Raw genomic sequence first — 17,185 nt, forward strand, 5'->3', positions numbered from 1 at the left:
GAACGGGTACATCTCTTGGTTTGTGAGGATGAACTTTGCATTAAGAAAATGCAGATTGTTGGTTTGTTGTTGTTTTTTGGTTTGGGTTTTTTGCTGTTTTTTTTTCTTTTTCTCCATGTTGGCGTTCTTGCATATGGATGAGCAAGGCAGCCCACCCCTTCTGTAGCACTGTGGATCTTCTTACAGTCCAGGCAAAAAGCTTGCTTATACAGGTTGCTTTTTGTTTTTTGGTTTTTTTTGGCTAAATTCCCAGAGTATTGATTTTGTGGGATAAATGCGCATTGCTTTGTGCAGTACACAGGTAGGTTGCTGACACAGAGGGACAAGGGAGAGATTTTTTTCCAGAACCTTACTTCTCTCATCCCATCTTCAAATTCCGTTACTTAGGCAAGAAATTAATTTGCTTGTGTTACGTGAAAGCCAGCAACATTTCATTTATCCAGGCACAGGCTGATCTACCTTTGGCCTCCCTCACAAGCAAGCGTACAGCTTTTTTTATTATTATTTTTAACTTTTTTTTTTTTTAATTTGTGACTTTGACGCAGAAATGTGTTTGAGGGGTGTAGGAGTAGGATGTCTTGCTGACTGGCTTTAGAAAGGGTCTCTGGCCCACCAAAGCTGCCTTTATAGTTTGCTGTCGCTTTTACTTCTTTTGTGGGGGGACTTGAGCACGTGTAAACGTATCTGCCAAGTCTTGCAGTGCTTTATTGTCACTGAGGTCAGCTGAAGCCCGGGGTCTGGGTTCAGTTCAGAGTGTTAACCAGGTCGTTGAACACTTCAATGCACCGTGGCATGTGCTGCCCCTGTCCCACCTGGTGCTCACTGCCCTGTTCCATATACCAGCTGGAGAGCCCTCCATAAGCATCAGCCTCTAGTATCGTTTGCATTGTTTTCAATCTGTAAAAAAGTTCTGTGGGAGTGTCGTACGACTTGGGTGTCTCCTCCCCTCCCACTTCCTGAAGCAATTTACTGTTTGGACTTCTCTGAACAATGGAAGGGTTATAGTGGCTTTGTGTGGGATCAGCATCTCGTTTCACACGTTTGCTGGTTTCTGAACACATTCCTGTTGTATTAACGAAGACTTGAATTGAGGGATTCATAGATCTGTGGTGTTCAGACATGGGATACTAAGAGCTATGTTACTATTCTTAGTTTGTAAATTGTCCTTTTGATACCATCTTGTTTTCTTTTGTAGGTATAAATAAAAACACTGTTGTCAATAAGTTGTGAACTTTGTCTTTATTTTTGGAGCGTAAAACAACATCTGCCCCCATTCTTCCCAGTTCTTAAAAGAAGTCAAATCCAAGGGGTTGGGGACATCTGTTGGCGACCCCCTGAATTATAACTAAAATGTCCCCCACCTGCAGAGCGTGAGGAACCCTCAGTGGAGCCGTGTCCTTGTGGATGTCCGACCTGGGATGTAGTGTGATTGCACGTGTGGGCTGGTGACCACTGTAGCATCTGTGGGGGACTGAAGGACAGTGCCGATTTCCCTTTCACGTCCTGTGGTGCTTCAGGGTATGGTAGAGGCGTGTTGTGGATGTGGGTGTTAGGAAGAACAGGGAGAGAATGATCGGCGCTGCTTAGCATTGGCCGGCACCGCTAATTAGCACCAAATTCAAGTAAGAAGAAACAACAAAATGGAGGGAGAGTCTCATCCAGGTGACAAGCATACCAGCTGTCCAGGCCTCGCTGTCTTCCTGGCACTGGAGTGAAAGCTCAGCTGAGCCATTCTTCAGTCAACAAGGGCCAGGAAAGGAAAGCTGCGGTCGAAAGAGTTTCATCTTCGGAATTTCTGGCGTTGTCTGCAAATGGCTTCAAACAGGCATTGGAAGACTGAGCTTCTTTCCCTTTAGGACTGTGGAAAGAGAAGGCCATGAAGGCACATTGGGAATGTAAACTGATAGGTTGTTTCTACGAGTATTTTTCTAAATCTGCTCAATTGAAGCACTAGGTAGCAGGTCACCAGATTGTCAAACCAAAAGTTGCTTTTTTATTTTTATTTTTTTTTTCATGTTCTATCCCTGGTCTGCCTTCATGGAGAGAGAATAAATGGCCTTATGACCAGAGCCCCCCAGATCAGCTGTCAGAAGCTTGGCTGGGAGGCCTCGTGGGAACACCTGGGGAGCTGAAGGCTTCCTTGAAAAGACTTTCAGGTCCCCGTGTTAAACAGGAAGCAGCTCATCTAGTTTTTAAAACAAGATAAAAGAGAAACTGGCATTATATAGAAATCCCTTTGCAATGCTTTGTTCTAGGCTCGGCGGCCTTATGAAATAGGTTTCATTATATAAAGCATCTTTGCTTTTCTTAGCAGATTCACTGCCCTTTTGTCTGTGCTCTTCAGTGATAGAAATGTTTGGAAATGATGCTTTTTCTCTTTTGCAAGAAGGATGCAACCTACTATAACATTTCTGGTTTCCATAAATGACTGCAAAGCATTTGCATCTCTCCTGCTGCCCTTTCTTTCCCTTGATCCAGAACGTTTGTGTTTAAAAAATAAAATTAAAAAAATGGGTGGAAGGGGGGATGGTGATTCTCTTCCTGCTGTGATGTCCCAGGGACAAATGGTTTTTGTTTCCCCCTTCTGTGCCACCTAAGGTTTGTGGCTTTATACCTAGCCCTGTGAGACTGAAAGCCAGCAGTTGTGGGTTGCTTTTTTTTTCTTCCCCTTTTGTTCCTCCTTCCACAACTGCAAAGGGTGTGGATTTCTAAAAGAACGCAAGGACGCATGAATTGAATGAAGCTAAAATGAGCATTAGGAGGAGGAAAAAAGAGAAATTGACGTAGGGCAGTTTTGTCACCTCTCCACCAGCGGGAGCAGCGCATGGAGCTGCTGAGAGCCCCCCATCAGAGCCTCCAGCACTGGACCTTCTGGACCAGTTGGGCAATGGGAAAGAAGAAAACGTCCACAGAGCTGTGTTTCATCCAATTTCACCCTCCTCAACAGATGAGCAGTTCAAAGCCTACTTTGGTCTCAGCAAGTCGTAGCGCGTTCTACCCGATCTTATGCCCATTAGCGCTGGTATGCGGCCACCACTGGCATCTGGCTGGGGAAGATGGCTCTCTTCCTACAGAATCAGTCCTTATGTCTCCTACGTCTCTTACATTGAAAGAAAAAGTAGGCTTAATAGCATCTCCATGTCTGCAGGTGTGTTGCCTGCCTTGTGGCTTTTTTTTTTTCCTCCCCCCCTTGGGGTTTTTTGTGATTCCTAATTGGTCAAAAAACACGTGGAAATGAATATACTAAAAAACGTTAACTTTTTGGGGAGGGCTTAAACCAGGCTGAGCTCTGGTTTTCACTTCTACACAAATAAACTCAAGGATTAACACCTGGCAAGCTGCAGGAAGGCCAAATGACCGTGTCTGGCATATATACCAACCCTTTCACCTACCTTTGGTAACATAGAGATAGAAGAAGTCGCAGTAGAAGATGGTTTGTACCACCCCGGACACCACAGCGATCTGGTCGTAGAACTTCTCGGTGTGGTAGCGCCAGACCCAGTTGGCGATATAGAGAGCGCGATAGAGGCCCAGGAAGAAAAGGTAGTGCGTCGTGATGGTCTCCGCTTCCCCTGTCTTGCTGATCATGAAGAGCTGAGGCAGGATAGCTACGGACTCCAGGTAGATGGAGAAGGTCCAGAGTATCTGTGAGGTGCGAATGAAGGTGGTGGTAATCACAGAATCGTCGTATAATGAGCTGGAAGGGACCCTGAAGGGTCATCCAGTCCAACTCCAATGATGTTGGCTCAGATGTGGAAAGTCAAAGCTTTCCTCTCGACAGTGTGGGGAATGAGAGAGGATGGTGCTGAGCTGCTCTACAGACTACATGCTCCTCATGGCCTACCAAGCTTTCCTCTCCTGCGTGCTTTGGGCATTAAAAACCTCAGCTCTTCTTCATCATCCTGCAGTCTGGATGGTGCCAGGCTTCCCTCCCCCATCTCCTTACCTCCAGGGCAGTGAAGCTGTGGTTCTCCAGGAAGGACAGGCCTGTGACAGGGACCAGGAGGAACTCCAGGCGAAAGGAGTCATTCTCGCTGTCAAATGTTTTCCGGAATTTCACATAGATCATGTACACGGTGACGTAGGCACATATCAAGAAAACGACCTGAGAGAGGCAAGTAGAACAGCGAGATCTGACCTGCAGTCACACAGCCTGTGCTCCAAGAGAGGCCTGCCTTCAGCCAGCTTTGCCAGGTCTGTTCACCTGGTGGGCTGTGCTGGGGTGACGTGGCAGTGAATGATTTTTCTATGCTGACATACGTTTGACTGGTGCTGGAGGTGCTCCAGTGCTCAACTGGAGACTGCCGCTCAGCCCCAGCACGTGGATAACTCCTGTCTAAGAACTTTAAGGCTCTCTGTTAAGAGATTGACTTGGTACCAAGTGTACCCAGCCCTGGTTCACAGCATCTCGAGCTGGTCTTGGCGCTGCTGAACGCAGTGGGCTCAGCCCACTTGTTCATGTTCTATGGTCAGTGGAGGGCTGGTGACACCAAAGGGAGCGCCTTCAGCTGCTCCTTCTGAGCGTAACCCACTAGCTTTGGTGGCAGGCAAAGAAGATGGAGTTGCTCCTATCTCCCTCTGGCTGAAAAACTAATGTGGTGAAACCACGACAAGCCAAGGAGAAAGTCTGTTTCCCTGCTGCCCTCCTTACCTTCATCACAGTATTGTAGAGGGAGATGAAGACTGTGAACAGGTCCAGGTAGCGGGTAGTGAAGACGAGGGCAAAAAGAATCTGGCTTTTCCCTGAGATACCTGCGTGGCGGGGAGAAGACAGAAAGGCAAGGCAGGTGATAGGAAAAACCTACCAGACACAGGTTTTGCTCTTTGAGAGCGCTTGTGCATGTGTGTTACTCCACAAGCCAGGATCTCACCATCACAAGGGCTTTTCCCTTCCAGTCATCCCTGCCCACCTCACTGAATTGCTGTGGGACTGGGGGCCGGCCCATGGATGCTGGTATTGCTGTCACGACCGGTGGGGTGGCAAACATGGATGAATGCAGCTGAACCCATCTGCTCACCTGCAAACCTCCAGCTCTGTGGGAAGCAACTGCTCTACATTCCTTGCCCAAGCAGGCCCTCTAGCCTGAAGTAGCACTCTCTCTGCATCTTTTCACCAGAGATCATTACTTTTGGTGCCACCAAACCTTCTTGTGCTCTCCTTCCACCTTATCACCCTCCTCCCCTCTGCTTCACTGTCACCCAGGGCCACCTGCCCTGTAGCTGTGTGCTGTGCCACATCACATCCTTCCAGCACATCCTTCTCCCTCCTGGCAAGGAAACCATCCACCAGGCTGTGGAGCCTTCTGTAAACCACAGCAAAGCTGCTGCTGGGATTGGCAAAAAAACCCCACCAAGGTGTACCAGAAAGGGATGGGAGAAAAGGTGGAGAAGAAACCAGGAGGCAGCACACAGGAGGAGGGAAGAGAAGCCTAATGCTCCTGAAGAGCCCAGAAGCAGGGACCCCTCCTTGCCCAGAGGGCACTCACCAGCGCAGGACTTGGACCTGTGGATCTTCACCAGCAGGATGATGATGGCCAGCAAGTGGGACACGTCCCCCAGGATGCGGAAGATATTCATGGCTGCGGTGGGTGAGGGTGGCTGTATAACCCCACGGGGAGCTCCGTCCTCAGCTCAGACGAGTGTACGTTCTCCTCCAGCTGAACTTTTCCCTTCTCCTGGACTCCGGAGCTCTCCTCTCTGTGCCTTCCCGAGGCTCCACGTCCCCCGCCCCGATGTCCCTGGATTTTCTCCCTTCCACAGCTGCGTCCCCGTCGCTGCCTTTCCCTTCCGAGCAGGGCCTGAGCAAAGTTGGGTTTTGTCCTTTCAGCAGCCCCAGAGCAGCGCTGGGTGACGTGGCTCCAGGCTGGCCGGGGAGGAGAGAAAGGAGGAGGCGGAGGCGGGAATAACTGCACTATTTTTCCCTTTCCCCCCCTTTTTTTTTTTACCCCTTCCTCTCTTTTCCCTCACTTGTCTCAAGTTACACACGGAAGCGTCCTTAAAGGAGAAAAGGCGGAGGGAAAGGGCCATCTGTCCTGCGGGCTGGGATGCTGCTGCAGCATCCTGTGCTGTGTTGGCAGCCCCGTGGCCCCGTCAAGCCCCCCCTCACCCCCCCCCACCCCCCCCCCCCCCGTCACCTCGCGTCCCATCCCACTGGGACAGTGCACTAAGTACAAGGCTGTGCGCGAGGACTGTTCTAAACCCTACAGTATTAGGAGAAGGGATCTGAGAAGGAATTGCTACAGAGTTTTGCCATATTCAGAAACGTGGCCAATCTTGGGACAAGCCTTCTCCTCCAGTCAGCATGTTGAGATGGGACATGGATGCTCCACGTCCCCCCCTTCACCCCTGGCTGGTTCCCTCACTCCTCCCTCCCTTGGCTCATTTTTACGGGCTCACCCAGAGTATCATCCCTAATGATTAAAGTGTAAAAATATTATTCCCAGTGCTTACTAACAAGTCTATTAGCATTGCCAGATCCCTTTTGGAATGCATTTGCATACATTTCCTCCCATCCCATCGTGCTGGCTGTGTGTTTTCCTTCTCTGCCACTGTAGCACCTGCCATGCTGGGCTTTTCCAGCCACAGTTGCAGGTTGGGCTGGAAAACACCCATGGATGCGCATGGAATGGGGACTGCCATCTGCTACCCATGGGCACGCTGAGGCTGGGGTGGGGACAGCCCTCACCATAGAATCACAGCATCATTTGAGTTGGAAGAGACCCTTAGAAGCCATCAGGTCCAACTCCCCTGCAATGAACATGGACACCCTCAGCTCTATCAGGTGCACACAGCCCCTTCCAGCCATCCCTGGTCCTCTTTGCTTCTTGTCCTAAATGTGGTAGACACAATTGCCACTACTGGAGGGGTACCAGTAAGACTACTGCAGGTGGCAGGTGGTTTATCCTCTTCCACTCATGCCTTCCCAAGACCTCATCTCCAGAGATGCTACTGGGAAACACCAGGCTCACAGTGGGACTTCATGGGAAGGCCACCAGGTTGGTGAAGGGCATGCAGATGCTTGGAGGAGGAAAATCTGGCGCACCAAGTGGGAGTGAGCAAAAATAGACCTTCCCTCCTTCTTCCCCGTGCCTTGCCCTGGGTGTCTCCCTGCCTCCCGAAATAATGCTGGGCGCTGCCACCACCCTGCACAATGATGCTCTCTCCATGCCTCCTGTTTCCATGGTGACTATAAGGAATGTCGCCAAGGTGACAGGGAAGAGAGCAAACTAGGATTTGGCATTAAGAATGGGAATTTGGGGTTGTTTGGTTTCTTCTTTTTTCCCACTTCAGTTCTATTTTTGGGTTCCTCTCTGCCTTAGCTGGTTTGGGATGCTTGTTCTCCTGCAAGTCCAGGCTCCACTGAGGACACAACAATCCAGGGACACGAGGTTCACACTTCTTGCTAAAGCATTTGATTTCTGTCACTGGACTTCTGTGACTTGCTCTAGGCATCCCTTCTCAGCTTCTGCTTTGGGCCACATCCAGGGCCTCATGGTGGAGAACGAGACCCATGGGCCATCTCCAGCAGTGCTTGGGATCGTGGCAGTAAGCATGGAGGGGCTCAAGGGCTTGTGCTGGCTTCAGTCAACATGGTGAGAAAGCAGGACCACGATTGCCCAACCAGGTGCTGTTGGCATGGCAGTGGCTCTAGTCTTCATCCCCAGACAGGAGAAGGGTCAGGTAGTACCTGCTCACCTTCCCAGAAGCTTCTGCTCCCCCTCCATCCATCCCTCCACCCTTCTACTCCTCCACCCATTGCTTCATCCCTCCATCCATCTTTCAATTTCTCCTTCCTTCCATACATCCCTCCATTTATCTTTCCATTACTCAATCCATCCTTCCCTCCCTCCTTTCTTCCATCTATCCTTTATTTCATTTTTTCATCCACCTCTCCATTCATCCATCCATCCTTCCAACCATCTATCTACTTTTCCATCCCTCCATCCACTTCTCCTTTCCACCCATTCTTCCTTCCTTTGATCCATCTCTCCACCTCTCCATCCACCCCTCCACATTTCCATCCATCTTTCCATTCTTTCTTCCCTCTTTCCTTCCTTTCTTCTATCTTTCATTCCTCCATCCATCTCTCCACCTCTCACCCATCCATCCATCCATTGAACTCTCTCTCCATCCTTCCCTCTCTCCATCCTTCCATCCCTCCATCCCTTCTCCCCACCTTCCCATCCTTCCATCCCTCTGTCTCCCCCATCCCCACAGCAGCACTGGGAAAGGTTGGCGGAGTGGGGCTATTTTTGGGACCGTCTCCCTGGCAACGGCTGCCACCACCGTCTGTGGTGGCTTTTCCATAGGTGCTAAAATATTCCACGCTTCTTATTAAAGACGGTGCCAGTGGAGACGGGCGGGGGTGGCGAGTGTGAGCCACCCCACTGCTGGGGCCATGGAGCCAGGGACGGCTGGGGCATGGCACAGAGATGGCGAGGGGTTGGTGACATCTTTGCTTTGACATCCCAGGGCTCATCCCAATGGCCCAAGCATGCTGGATGCACTGCGCACAGGGTGCATGTGGAGGGAACCACCCCCGTGGTCATGCGTTCCTCCCCATCCTCAGCTCTGTGGTTTTTGGCGTGAGTCGAGGCTCTACAGGATGGCTACACCCCTCGGGGTGAAACCACTGTGGTCACACTGGGATGCGTCCCATCAGCCTTGGGTAGAACTGGGGTTCCCTGCGGGATGGATGGTGACCTCCAGGCTGGTCCCCATGAGCACCAGGGGTCCCCAGGGGGCTCCCTCTGAGATGGGCAGTGACCTCCAGCCTGGGGACAGGGATAGTAGGGATGGAGGGGTCGGACAGCCCCATCCAGCTGCAGGGAGCAGCAGAGCGGAGCTGTTAGCAGGGTTTTGGCTGCACTCCCTGCATGCAGCTGCGGATGGACGCTGAGAGGTGCTAAAAATACTCTCTGCTCCTCCCGGTGAGAGCTCTCCAGGAGGTGACCTGGAAGCCCACGAGATGCCACCGGGGAGCTCCCAGCAGAGACGTCCTGAGGGGAGCCAGGTCCCTGCCTGGGGACAGCTCTCAGCCTGTAAATTGGGGTCCAGGTGGGAAAATCCTACAGCTCACAGCCAGGGCACATGTCCACCCTGTTGTCCCCTTCCCACTGCCGATGGATGTGTTCCCGTCTCTCTCATGGCAGCTCAGCAGTGTGTATCCATGGCTCTGAGATCACACATGAGGATGGGCTGAAGTAGCAGAAAGCTGTTGGATCCTACCACGGAGTTACTGACTTCTTAGCTACAGACTGCATAGCAATCAGAGAGGGGGAGAGGGAGCCAGGGAACGGGAGCAGGGAGAGGCGGCACAGAGATTTTGGGGTGAGAGCAGGGAGGTGCGGGGAGAGGAAGGAAGGGCAGAGGGGACGAGGCAGGAGGGGGAGAGCAGAACCATCACTGAGAGCTCGTGGGATGGACGGGAGCGAAGCGCGCTGAGAAGAGGAGGAGGAGTAGAAGAGCTGGGCACGGCGAGCTGGGGCTCCTCAGGAATCCAGCAGCCCAGAGCTGCAGAGAACCCAGTGGATGAGCCCAGGAGCACTGGGGCACGATGGAGACATCGACCACTGACCCCATCCTCTGACGCTGGCTCCCAGGCAGCCCCGGCGCGATGCGGTAAGAGATGCCGGGCAGATCCCGGTGCAGCAACGGGAGGTTTTGCCTGCAAAAAATTGCTGCCTTGCTAGTGCTAGCGCTGAGGAATGGCTATAAATATAACTTAGTGAGATGTGAGTGGCTTCATGTGAGTGTGTCCGTGAATAGCAAAGTTGCTGTGTGCACGGCAGATGTAAATACCGCTAACGGAGCGTGATGGTGTGGAGGGCACCTCCTCGTCAGCCTCCCCAACTTTCCTCCCTCACCCTGCATGTAACTTGTGTGGTTTTTCAGCTCCTGTCTTTGCTTTGCTCCCACTCACCCCATGTCTCGTTTGCCTTTTCCCTCTCCATCTCCATGGAGCAGCCCTGCCCCGTGGCATCCATCTGTGTGCGCTGCTCTGGGATGGGTCTCTCAGCACCAGGAAGGTGTTCTCCAAGCACAGGGTGCATCCGGGGTTGAAGCGTCCCCTTCTAAGCTTGGAGATTTTGGGGGTCTGGACCCGACCCTTCCTGCTCTTATGGTCCCAGCTCAGCTCTTGCTTTGGGTGGTCCAGTGTCTCCAACGGGCACTGGTGGTAGGGGTTACCCCGTGGTGTTGGATGCATGGCGGAGGTGATGGGCGTCACCACCATCAGCTTATGGTCACCTGGAGTCCAAGAGGGGATGGGGAGGTGTGCAAGGAGCGTGGGGACATGCCCCTATCCATTTGCCATTGGAAGCGACATCTGAGCACCCCAGCACATGGTCACCTCAGTCTGGGGCTGCTGACAATGATAATGATGTGAAGGATAGCAGGAATGGATTTAACGATCCCTACAGATCCCTTCCGATTTAGGATATTCTATGATAGGAATGTGGGCTTTTAGAGGGAAAACTGGTGGTGAGGAGGAAGAGGGATGGAAGTGGAAGGGATGGATGGGAGAGCGTAGATATTCTCATGCTGCAGCCTTCCTCTCCTTCCACCATTCCTCCTCCCCGGAGCACGTTGCCTGGAGGTATCCCCTGTCCATCTGGCTGCCCTAGCCCACATCCCGGTGTGGCACCGCCGTGGGGCAGTGGGATGGGGGAACGCAACAACGTCCACCGGCGCTTCCATCAGCGTCAATGTGAAGCGGGGCACTTAACTGCAATCTGCCTTCAGCAAATTCCCACTTTCCTGGGTCGTTGTGTTATGGCATTGGGTCCGTTCAACCCGACGGCGACCGGGGATCGATAGATGGACGCGTGTGTCTCCGCGGTCAATCCCTGCTCACAAACACAACAGCCTGTCTGAACGGAGCGGGCTGGGTGCAGCTCTCCTGCAGGCGACTGTGTTGGAGACAGGACCAACATATGGATATGGCTCTCATGGAGCACTGAGGGCTCCGGGGCACAGGGGACTGCACTGGAGGTGTGGGGGCAGTGAGGGCTGGGCTGGGGGGGCTCACCCCCTGCGCTGGCTGTGTCATAGCGGGGACCGTCGTGCATAGCCCGTTTTTATCTGTTTTCTGCCTTTCTCTCTCTCCTCTCCCCCCCCTCCGTCGGTATGTGGGCTGATCACTGCTCAAACTTTTAATTCAGATGGTAATTGGAATAATAATACGGGCAGAATCCTTCTGGCTCTGTTGCTGCAGCTGGCTTCGGGGAGCTATGAATAGCTCTGAGTCACACACTGAGAGGCTTCAACTTCAGATCATTTTGTTTTGTTTTCATATTACCCGTGCCCGGGGCTTCACGAGGGGGAAAATATCCCCTCTCTGGCTACGCCTCGAGATGAAAACAGGGCAGAGGGACACCCATGTCACCCAGTGGGGGAGCAGGGGTCAGTTCACCATGACTGTGGGCACACGGGGACTGCTGGCACCCACCCGATCTATTTATAATTACTGAGGGAAAAGGCAGCAGCGCATCTATATAAATGGCACAGCTCTCCCTCCCCTCACCTGCCCCATGCCATGTGCCTTTCGCTCTCCTGCATGGCACCAACGCCCTCGCTAATGAGATCTGGGGCTAATGAGAGGCACTGAGCCCACATGTTGGCCCACACATGGGGGCTCAGGGAAGGATGGGGGGATGTTGCAGGTGTGCAGCTCTGCCTGAGCCCGGGAGTCCCCATACCCAAGGCATCCCCATACCAAAGGGTCCCCACTCCCAAGGGATTCCTGTCCCAAGGGATTCTCATGGCCGCCATACCCAAGGGGGCCCGATACCCAGAGCATCCACATTCCTAAGAAGTCCCCATACCCAAGTGATCCCCATGCCTAAGGGGTCTTGTGCTCATGGGGTCCCACCCCATACCCAAGGGATCTCCATACAAAGGGATCTCCATACCAAGGGGTCCCTGTGCCCACGATGAGGGAACGAAGGCCCCTTGGAGCCGCAGTGACCACAGACAGGAGGGAAGCATTCGCCAGACAGCTCTGGATAAAGCCAAGTGTAAAAATACCACGGGATTTTTCCATCGCCGTCGCTGTTGTTTGCGGTGTACATCCCCGGAGCGCCAGATACGGTTGTTATAAAAAGAGAAGTGGGGGAGTGCTTCGGCATGGAGTTGTCTGTTCTACTTCACAAGGCCGCTCCGCTGCAGATTTGAAGCAGATTCCTGCATGCAGCCTAAATCTCTCCCCTTTCAACGTGAAACCGTTTCCCCTTGCTCTATCCCGACAGACCCTGCTAAAGGGTCCATCCTCTTTCTTCTCGCCCCCGTTCAGACACAGAAAGGCCCCTATCGCAGGCAGGGCCGTGCCGGGAAGCAGCAGGTGGGTTTATTTCCATCCACCTCCCGGCTGGTGCCGCTCCCTCCGAGGCCGTGGCCGGCGGCATGACGAGCGCTGAGCTCTGCCAGCTGGCAGCAGGGGATGGAGCGGGCGGCAGCAGCGCAGCGCGGCCCCGTCTGCGGCCAACCCGCCCGGGCCGATGCCCTGCCCAGAGTGCTGCCGCGGTGCTGCCGGAGGAGCGGAGGCAGCGAGCGGAGCCCACAGGTCCCCGCCAGCCGGCCACCAGCCCGTCACCCAGGTAGGTGCCCCGCGGATGCTCCGAGGACCGTCTGCAGGGGACAGCTGCGGTGTCCCCTTGCTGACACCGTCGCCAGGGTGGACCTTGCGAGGCGTGGCTATTGCTAGGTGCCAGACTGAATTAGTCAGGTATCTGTCTTTATCAATGCCCCATTCGTGCCGTCCCCCTGCCCTCGGTCCTTTCCCCGCATCAGGCTCTGTCCCCCCCCACCCCCGATTGCGGCATTTCTCAACGCGTTCCTGCTCCGACAGCCCTGTCCCCTTCTCCTTCCTTCTGCCAGAGCTGGCAGGAACGCCGGCAGCTTGGTCTCGCTGCCAGGGATGTCTTCATCCCCACTTATCCCTGTGCTGCTGTCCAGGGCTGATGGTTCCTGCGCAAGGTGAGAGGCCTCTGTTTGCTTCGTGTGCTCCACTCATCCCACTGGGATCATCCCCAGGGTGGGCTCCAGTGCTCGTGTGCTTGCAGGGTTCCTCGCTCCCTGCTCATCACAGACAGCATGGTGATGTCATGGAGCAAGGACACGGAGATGCCCGGCTCTTCTTTCACTACCTCCTCTGCTCCATCCCATACCACACCCCACTGATCTAAATAGGGATCTCTTTGTGACATTCTGCTCCATGTCACTGAGGCTGTAGAAGGCTTCATCACTGTCACCCAACCCAGGCTGAGGTCAGACTGCATCCTCCTGTTTGCTGTCCTGAAATCATGCTGCAGCTGCCCAGAACCTCTTAGAGCATGGACAGGGCCTACACTGGGTGCCTGAGCCTGGAAGGGGATGGTGATGATGATGACAGTAACAACGATGAGTTCAGGTGCACCTGTCCCATGGCACATCCTCCAAACCTGTGCATGAGTTTGGGTGATACCCAGCTGGGGGCCCCAAATGGGCCCGTCCTCTTCTCATTCAATCCCAGTAACGATTGTATGGTGAAAGATGACAGAGAGAAAAACAGAGCGTACACAAAGAGGTTGTCCAGGCACGCTTTGGAGCTCAAAGAGGATGCTCAGGAGCCATTTTACAAAGACCTGAAGATGTCCAGCAGCCTGTCTGAGGAGGAGGACAGCAGCTGGACCAGGACCTACTACCTCCCTGTACACAAAAGGAAACTAATGTCCCGAGCTGCCAGCATGTTGCCATGTGGCTCCTACGGCTCCTACCAGTATGGCACAGAGAAACCCATGGGGACAGACTCACTTTCCCCGTGGGCCCACCCCACTGACCCACTCCTCTCCAACCCGGAGAACACCAAGAGAGGAGAGCCCCACAGTCAGCATAAGGAGTCCATTGGGGACATGGAGATTCCCTCACTGCAGGTGCCCAACAGAGTGCTATGGGAGGAGAACAAGAAGCTACACAGGATGGTGCAGAGCATGCAGAGCTGTCTGGAGAGCCAGGCACACAGCATGTGCAGCCTGGAGTGCCAAATGAAGGCCAGTGTGGCCAAGGAGAAGAGAAGGGCCCAGAGGCTGCAGGCCCTCAACCAGCAGACAGAGCACAGCCTCCAGCTCATGACCCAGAGGGCTCTGGAGGCAGAAAACCACGTGAAGAAGCTGAAGCAGGAGATGGTGCTTCTCCAGGGAGAGCTGGAGGCCTTCAAGTTGGAGAACGAAAGCCTGAGAATGGGGCAGAGCACAAACCTGAAGGTGGTGAAGCATAATGTGGATTTTGCCTTGGAGAACATCCAGAAGATACTAAGGGGTGCAAACTGGACCATCAAGCAGCTGGTCGCTGGGACGGAGTTGCTGAATTTTGTTTCTGAGGTCCTTAAATCCACAGACAAAATTTCTGATGCTGGAGACCAATGATGTGCTCAGCCATAGACTATATAAAAACCCTTTGTTCTCCCATCTTAGACTGTGTGTGTTCAGCTTGGTAGCCTTTATTCCTCACATGGCTTGTCCCATGGCTGGGAAAAGGGAGGTTTGCTCAAAACCTTTAGGAAATGTTTACACGTGAGCTATGGCAGTGCCTTTCCTCTGGTGCCAGTATCAGTGCTAAGAATGAGCTAATAGCACCATGGAATTATGAAGGTTGGAAAAGTCCTCTAAGATCACCTGGTCCAACCTCCAGCCTATCCCCACCGTGCCCACTGATCATGTCCTCAGTGCCACATCCACACGGTTCCGGGGCACCTCCAGGGACGGTGACCCCACCACCTCCCTGTGCAGCCTGTGCCACTGCAGCACCGCTCCTTCTGAGAAGAGGTATTTCCTCATAGCCAACCTGAACCTGAACCTCCCCAGTGCCACTTGAGTCCATGATCCACTCGTGTCCTAACAGCTGTGGCTGGGACTTCAGCTGCCTCAGTAACCTTGCTGTCTGGAGAGGGACAGCTGGTTAATCCCAGTTGCAGACATGACAATGCCTTGCCCATCAGAGGTGACATCTGGAGCTCCATATTTGCTGCCCTCCAACCTGGGCTACTAGGTTGGAAAGGGTGGTGGTTACCCTTAGCCACTTAAAGCCTCACTCTACAACACCAGCAATGAGACGGGAGTGGCTCACACCTGTTTTCCCACCCTTGACAGTAACACCTATTGTTCCTGTGTCTCATCTTTGCATGACCACTTGTTCTAAACACTGTGTTTGACACAGAAATCCTTCGGTATGGCAACTGCTCATTGGCGAGGCTGGGAGGTAGTGAGCTAACTGTGTCTGTACTGCATGCTCTGCACTGAACTGCTGTAATCCAAAGGTTACAGTGCAGGATTAGCACGGGTGTACAAAGCCCTTCCTAATCTGTGAGTCATTACCCCTCACCGCGTTTCCCTTCCCAGCAGCTCTGGGCAGGTGGGATAGGTCAGCCGTTGAGTCTTCTATCTCCCAGTTCTTCAGCTCAGGGAGTTGAGACGCAACACCCGACAGACATCCTCTGCAGGGCTGTACCACAGAACTGCTCCTCGGATGCTATGCATGGCACATCACAAGGTCTGTTTGCTCTAACTGGCTTCTCCTTGGCTGCCCCTAAGTTCCTCCTTTGCACTGGTTTTCCGTTTTGGCTGTATCACTTGCTTCTCTTCCTATCTTTGAAATAGTGGGGATATTCTGCTCTTCTTGGCCATGAATTCCCTCTAGGTCAGGTTGGGCTGACAGGGATCTCTAGGGCTTCTGTGTGTGCTTGTGCTTTGTTAGTCCTTGTGTGCAGGGTATTTAGACTGGCTGAGCTCTTGTCCTCCTGTAAGCTACGATATTAATATATTGGCTCAGAGACGGGACCCTTCAAGCTGCTCAGCTCCAGTGTCCTTGGTCCAGAGAGCAGTGAGTGCCTGCCGGCACCTCTGTGTGGGTGAGGTGTGTGGGCTGCTGTGTGCGCCAAGCGCGTGTCCGTCAACTCTTCACCTCCAGAGCAGGGCTTTGATGTGCTGCCTACCCTCATCACCTGATCCCTCTGGGCATCCAGCAGAAGGCTGGGAGACGTGCATGCAGGGCGGGTGTTTTCAGGAGGGGCTTTGATGGAGTTCTGCTCTGTCCTTCCTTATAAGGCACATGCCCAGGAACAGTGGTGATGGTGGCATGGGCCTCAGCTGGTCGGAGGTGAAAGCTAGAGCTGCCAGGTCCCACATGAGCACTGCTGCATGAGATCCCACGCTCGCCCAGTTCCTGTGGCCTTCAAGCCCTGATGATACAGCAAGCCATGGGCAGTGTCCGTGTCAACCGGTGAGTAGCCCTCATCCCAAGGACTGTCCATAGAGTCATTAAGGCTGGAAAAGACCTCTAAGATCATCTAGTCCAACCATCAGCCATCCCCACCATGCCCTCTACCCATGTCCCTCAGTGCCACATCCACACCATTTGGGAACACCTCCAGGGACGGTGACTCCACCACCTCCTTGGGCAGCCTGTGCCACTGCAGCACCACTCTTCCTAAGAAGAGATTTTCCCTTGTATCCAACCTGATCCTTCCCTGCTGCAACTTGAGCCTATTTCCTCTTGTCCCATTATTGTTACTTGGGAGCAGAGACCAATCCCCACCTCACCACCACCTCCTTTCAGGTCACTGTAGAGAGCAGTATGATCTCCCTTGAGCCTCCTCTTCTTGAGACTAAACATCCCCAGTTCCTCCATCTGCTCCCCATAAGACTTTTACACCAGACTCCTCTCAGATCTGTTGCCTTTCTCTGGATGTGTTCCATGTGCTGCTCTATGTGGTCTGGGCATCTTCTTCTGGTCTCTTTGCACCACCCTCAATACATTTTTACATATTTTTCAAAATACTTTCCTGGGGCTTTTCCACTCTAAGTTATGGCTCCTCCATCGCCAAGTCTGAAATGAGCTTTATGCAGGGGGAGATTTTGGCTCTCAGCAAGGTTGGCTGGTACAGAGGAGAAGCGAAGTACCAATGCAGTGCTGGACACCTGCCCTGGCCCAGGAATTGCTGATGTCAGCAGGACTGCAGAAGCCCTGTGTCCTCTTTCCAATGAGATGAGGGCAGCAGATGGGTTTGGAGCTGTATGGCTGCCCTGAAGAAACCACCCTACTTAGGGAAGGAGCAGCCAGCACCAGGGTGAAGGAGCCCATGTTTGAGGACTCCAACAGCCATGTCAGTGTGTTGAGGTGGAAGGGAGGCACTGCCAGCCTCAGGAGTCAT

The 17,185-nt window shown here is 53.2% G+C and overlaps 2 protein-coding genes across 2 annotated transcripts; one reads left to right on the forward strand and one right to left on the reverse strand.

Moving 5' to 3' along the window:
* Window positions 1–257: 257 nt before the first annotated feature.
* KDELR3 (KDEL endoplasmic reticulum protein retention receptor 3) lies at window positions 258–5,857 on the reverse strand. Its single transcript, XM_065742984.1, has 5 exons — window positions 5,487–5,857; window positions 4,652–4,752; window positions 3,947–4,105; window positions 3,393–3,645; window positions 258–1,858 (listed from the first exon to the last, which is right to left on the reverse strand). The coding sequence occupies exons 1-5, from the start codon at window positions 5,575–5,577 to the stop codon at window positions 1,818–1,820; spliced, it is 645 nt and encodes a 214-aa protein (XP_065599056.1). The 5' UTR covers window positions 5,578–5,857; the 3' UTR covers window positions 258–1,817.
* Window positions 5,858–13,331: 7,474 nt separating this feature from the next.
* Window positions 13,332–14,402, forward strand: LOC136051448 (endosome-associated-trafficking regulator 1-like). Its single transcript, XM_065740889.1, has one exon. It carries the CDS (start codon window positions 13,332–13,334, stop codon window positions 14,400–14,402), a length of 1,071 nt encoding a protein of 356 aa, XP_065596961.1.
* Window positions 14,403–17,185: the final 2,783 nt, after the last annotated feature.

The sequence above is a fragment of the Cyrtonyx montezumae genome, unplaced genomic scaffold, assembly GCF_038088225.1.
Source record: "Cyrtonyx montezumae isolate F1298 unplaced genomic scaffold, pur_monq_1.0 scaffold_3, whole genome shotgun sequence".
Classification (NCBI taxonomy): domain Eukaryota; kingdom Metazoa; phylum Chordata; class Aves; order Galliformes; family Odontophoridae; genus Cyrtonyx; species Cyrtonyx montezumae.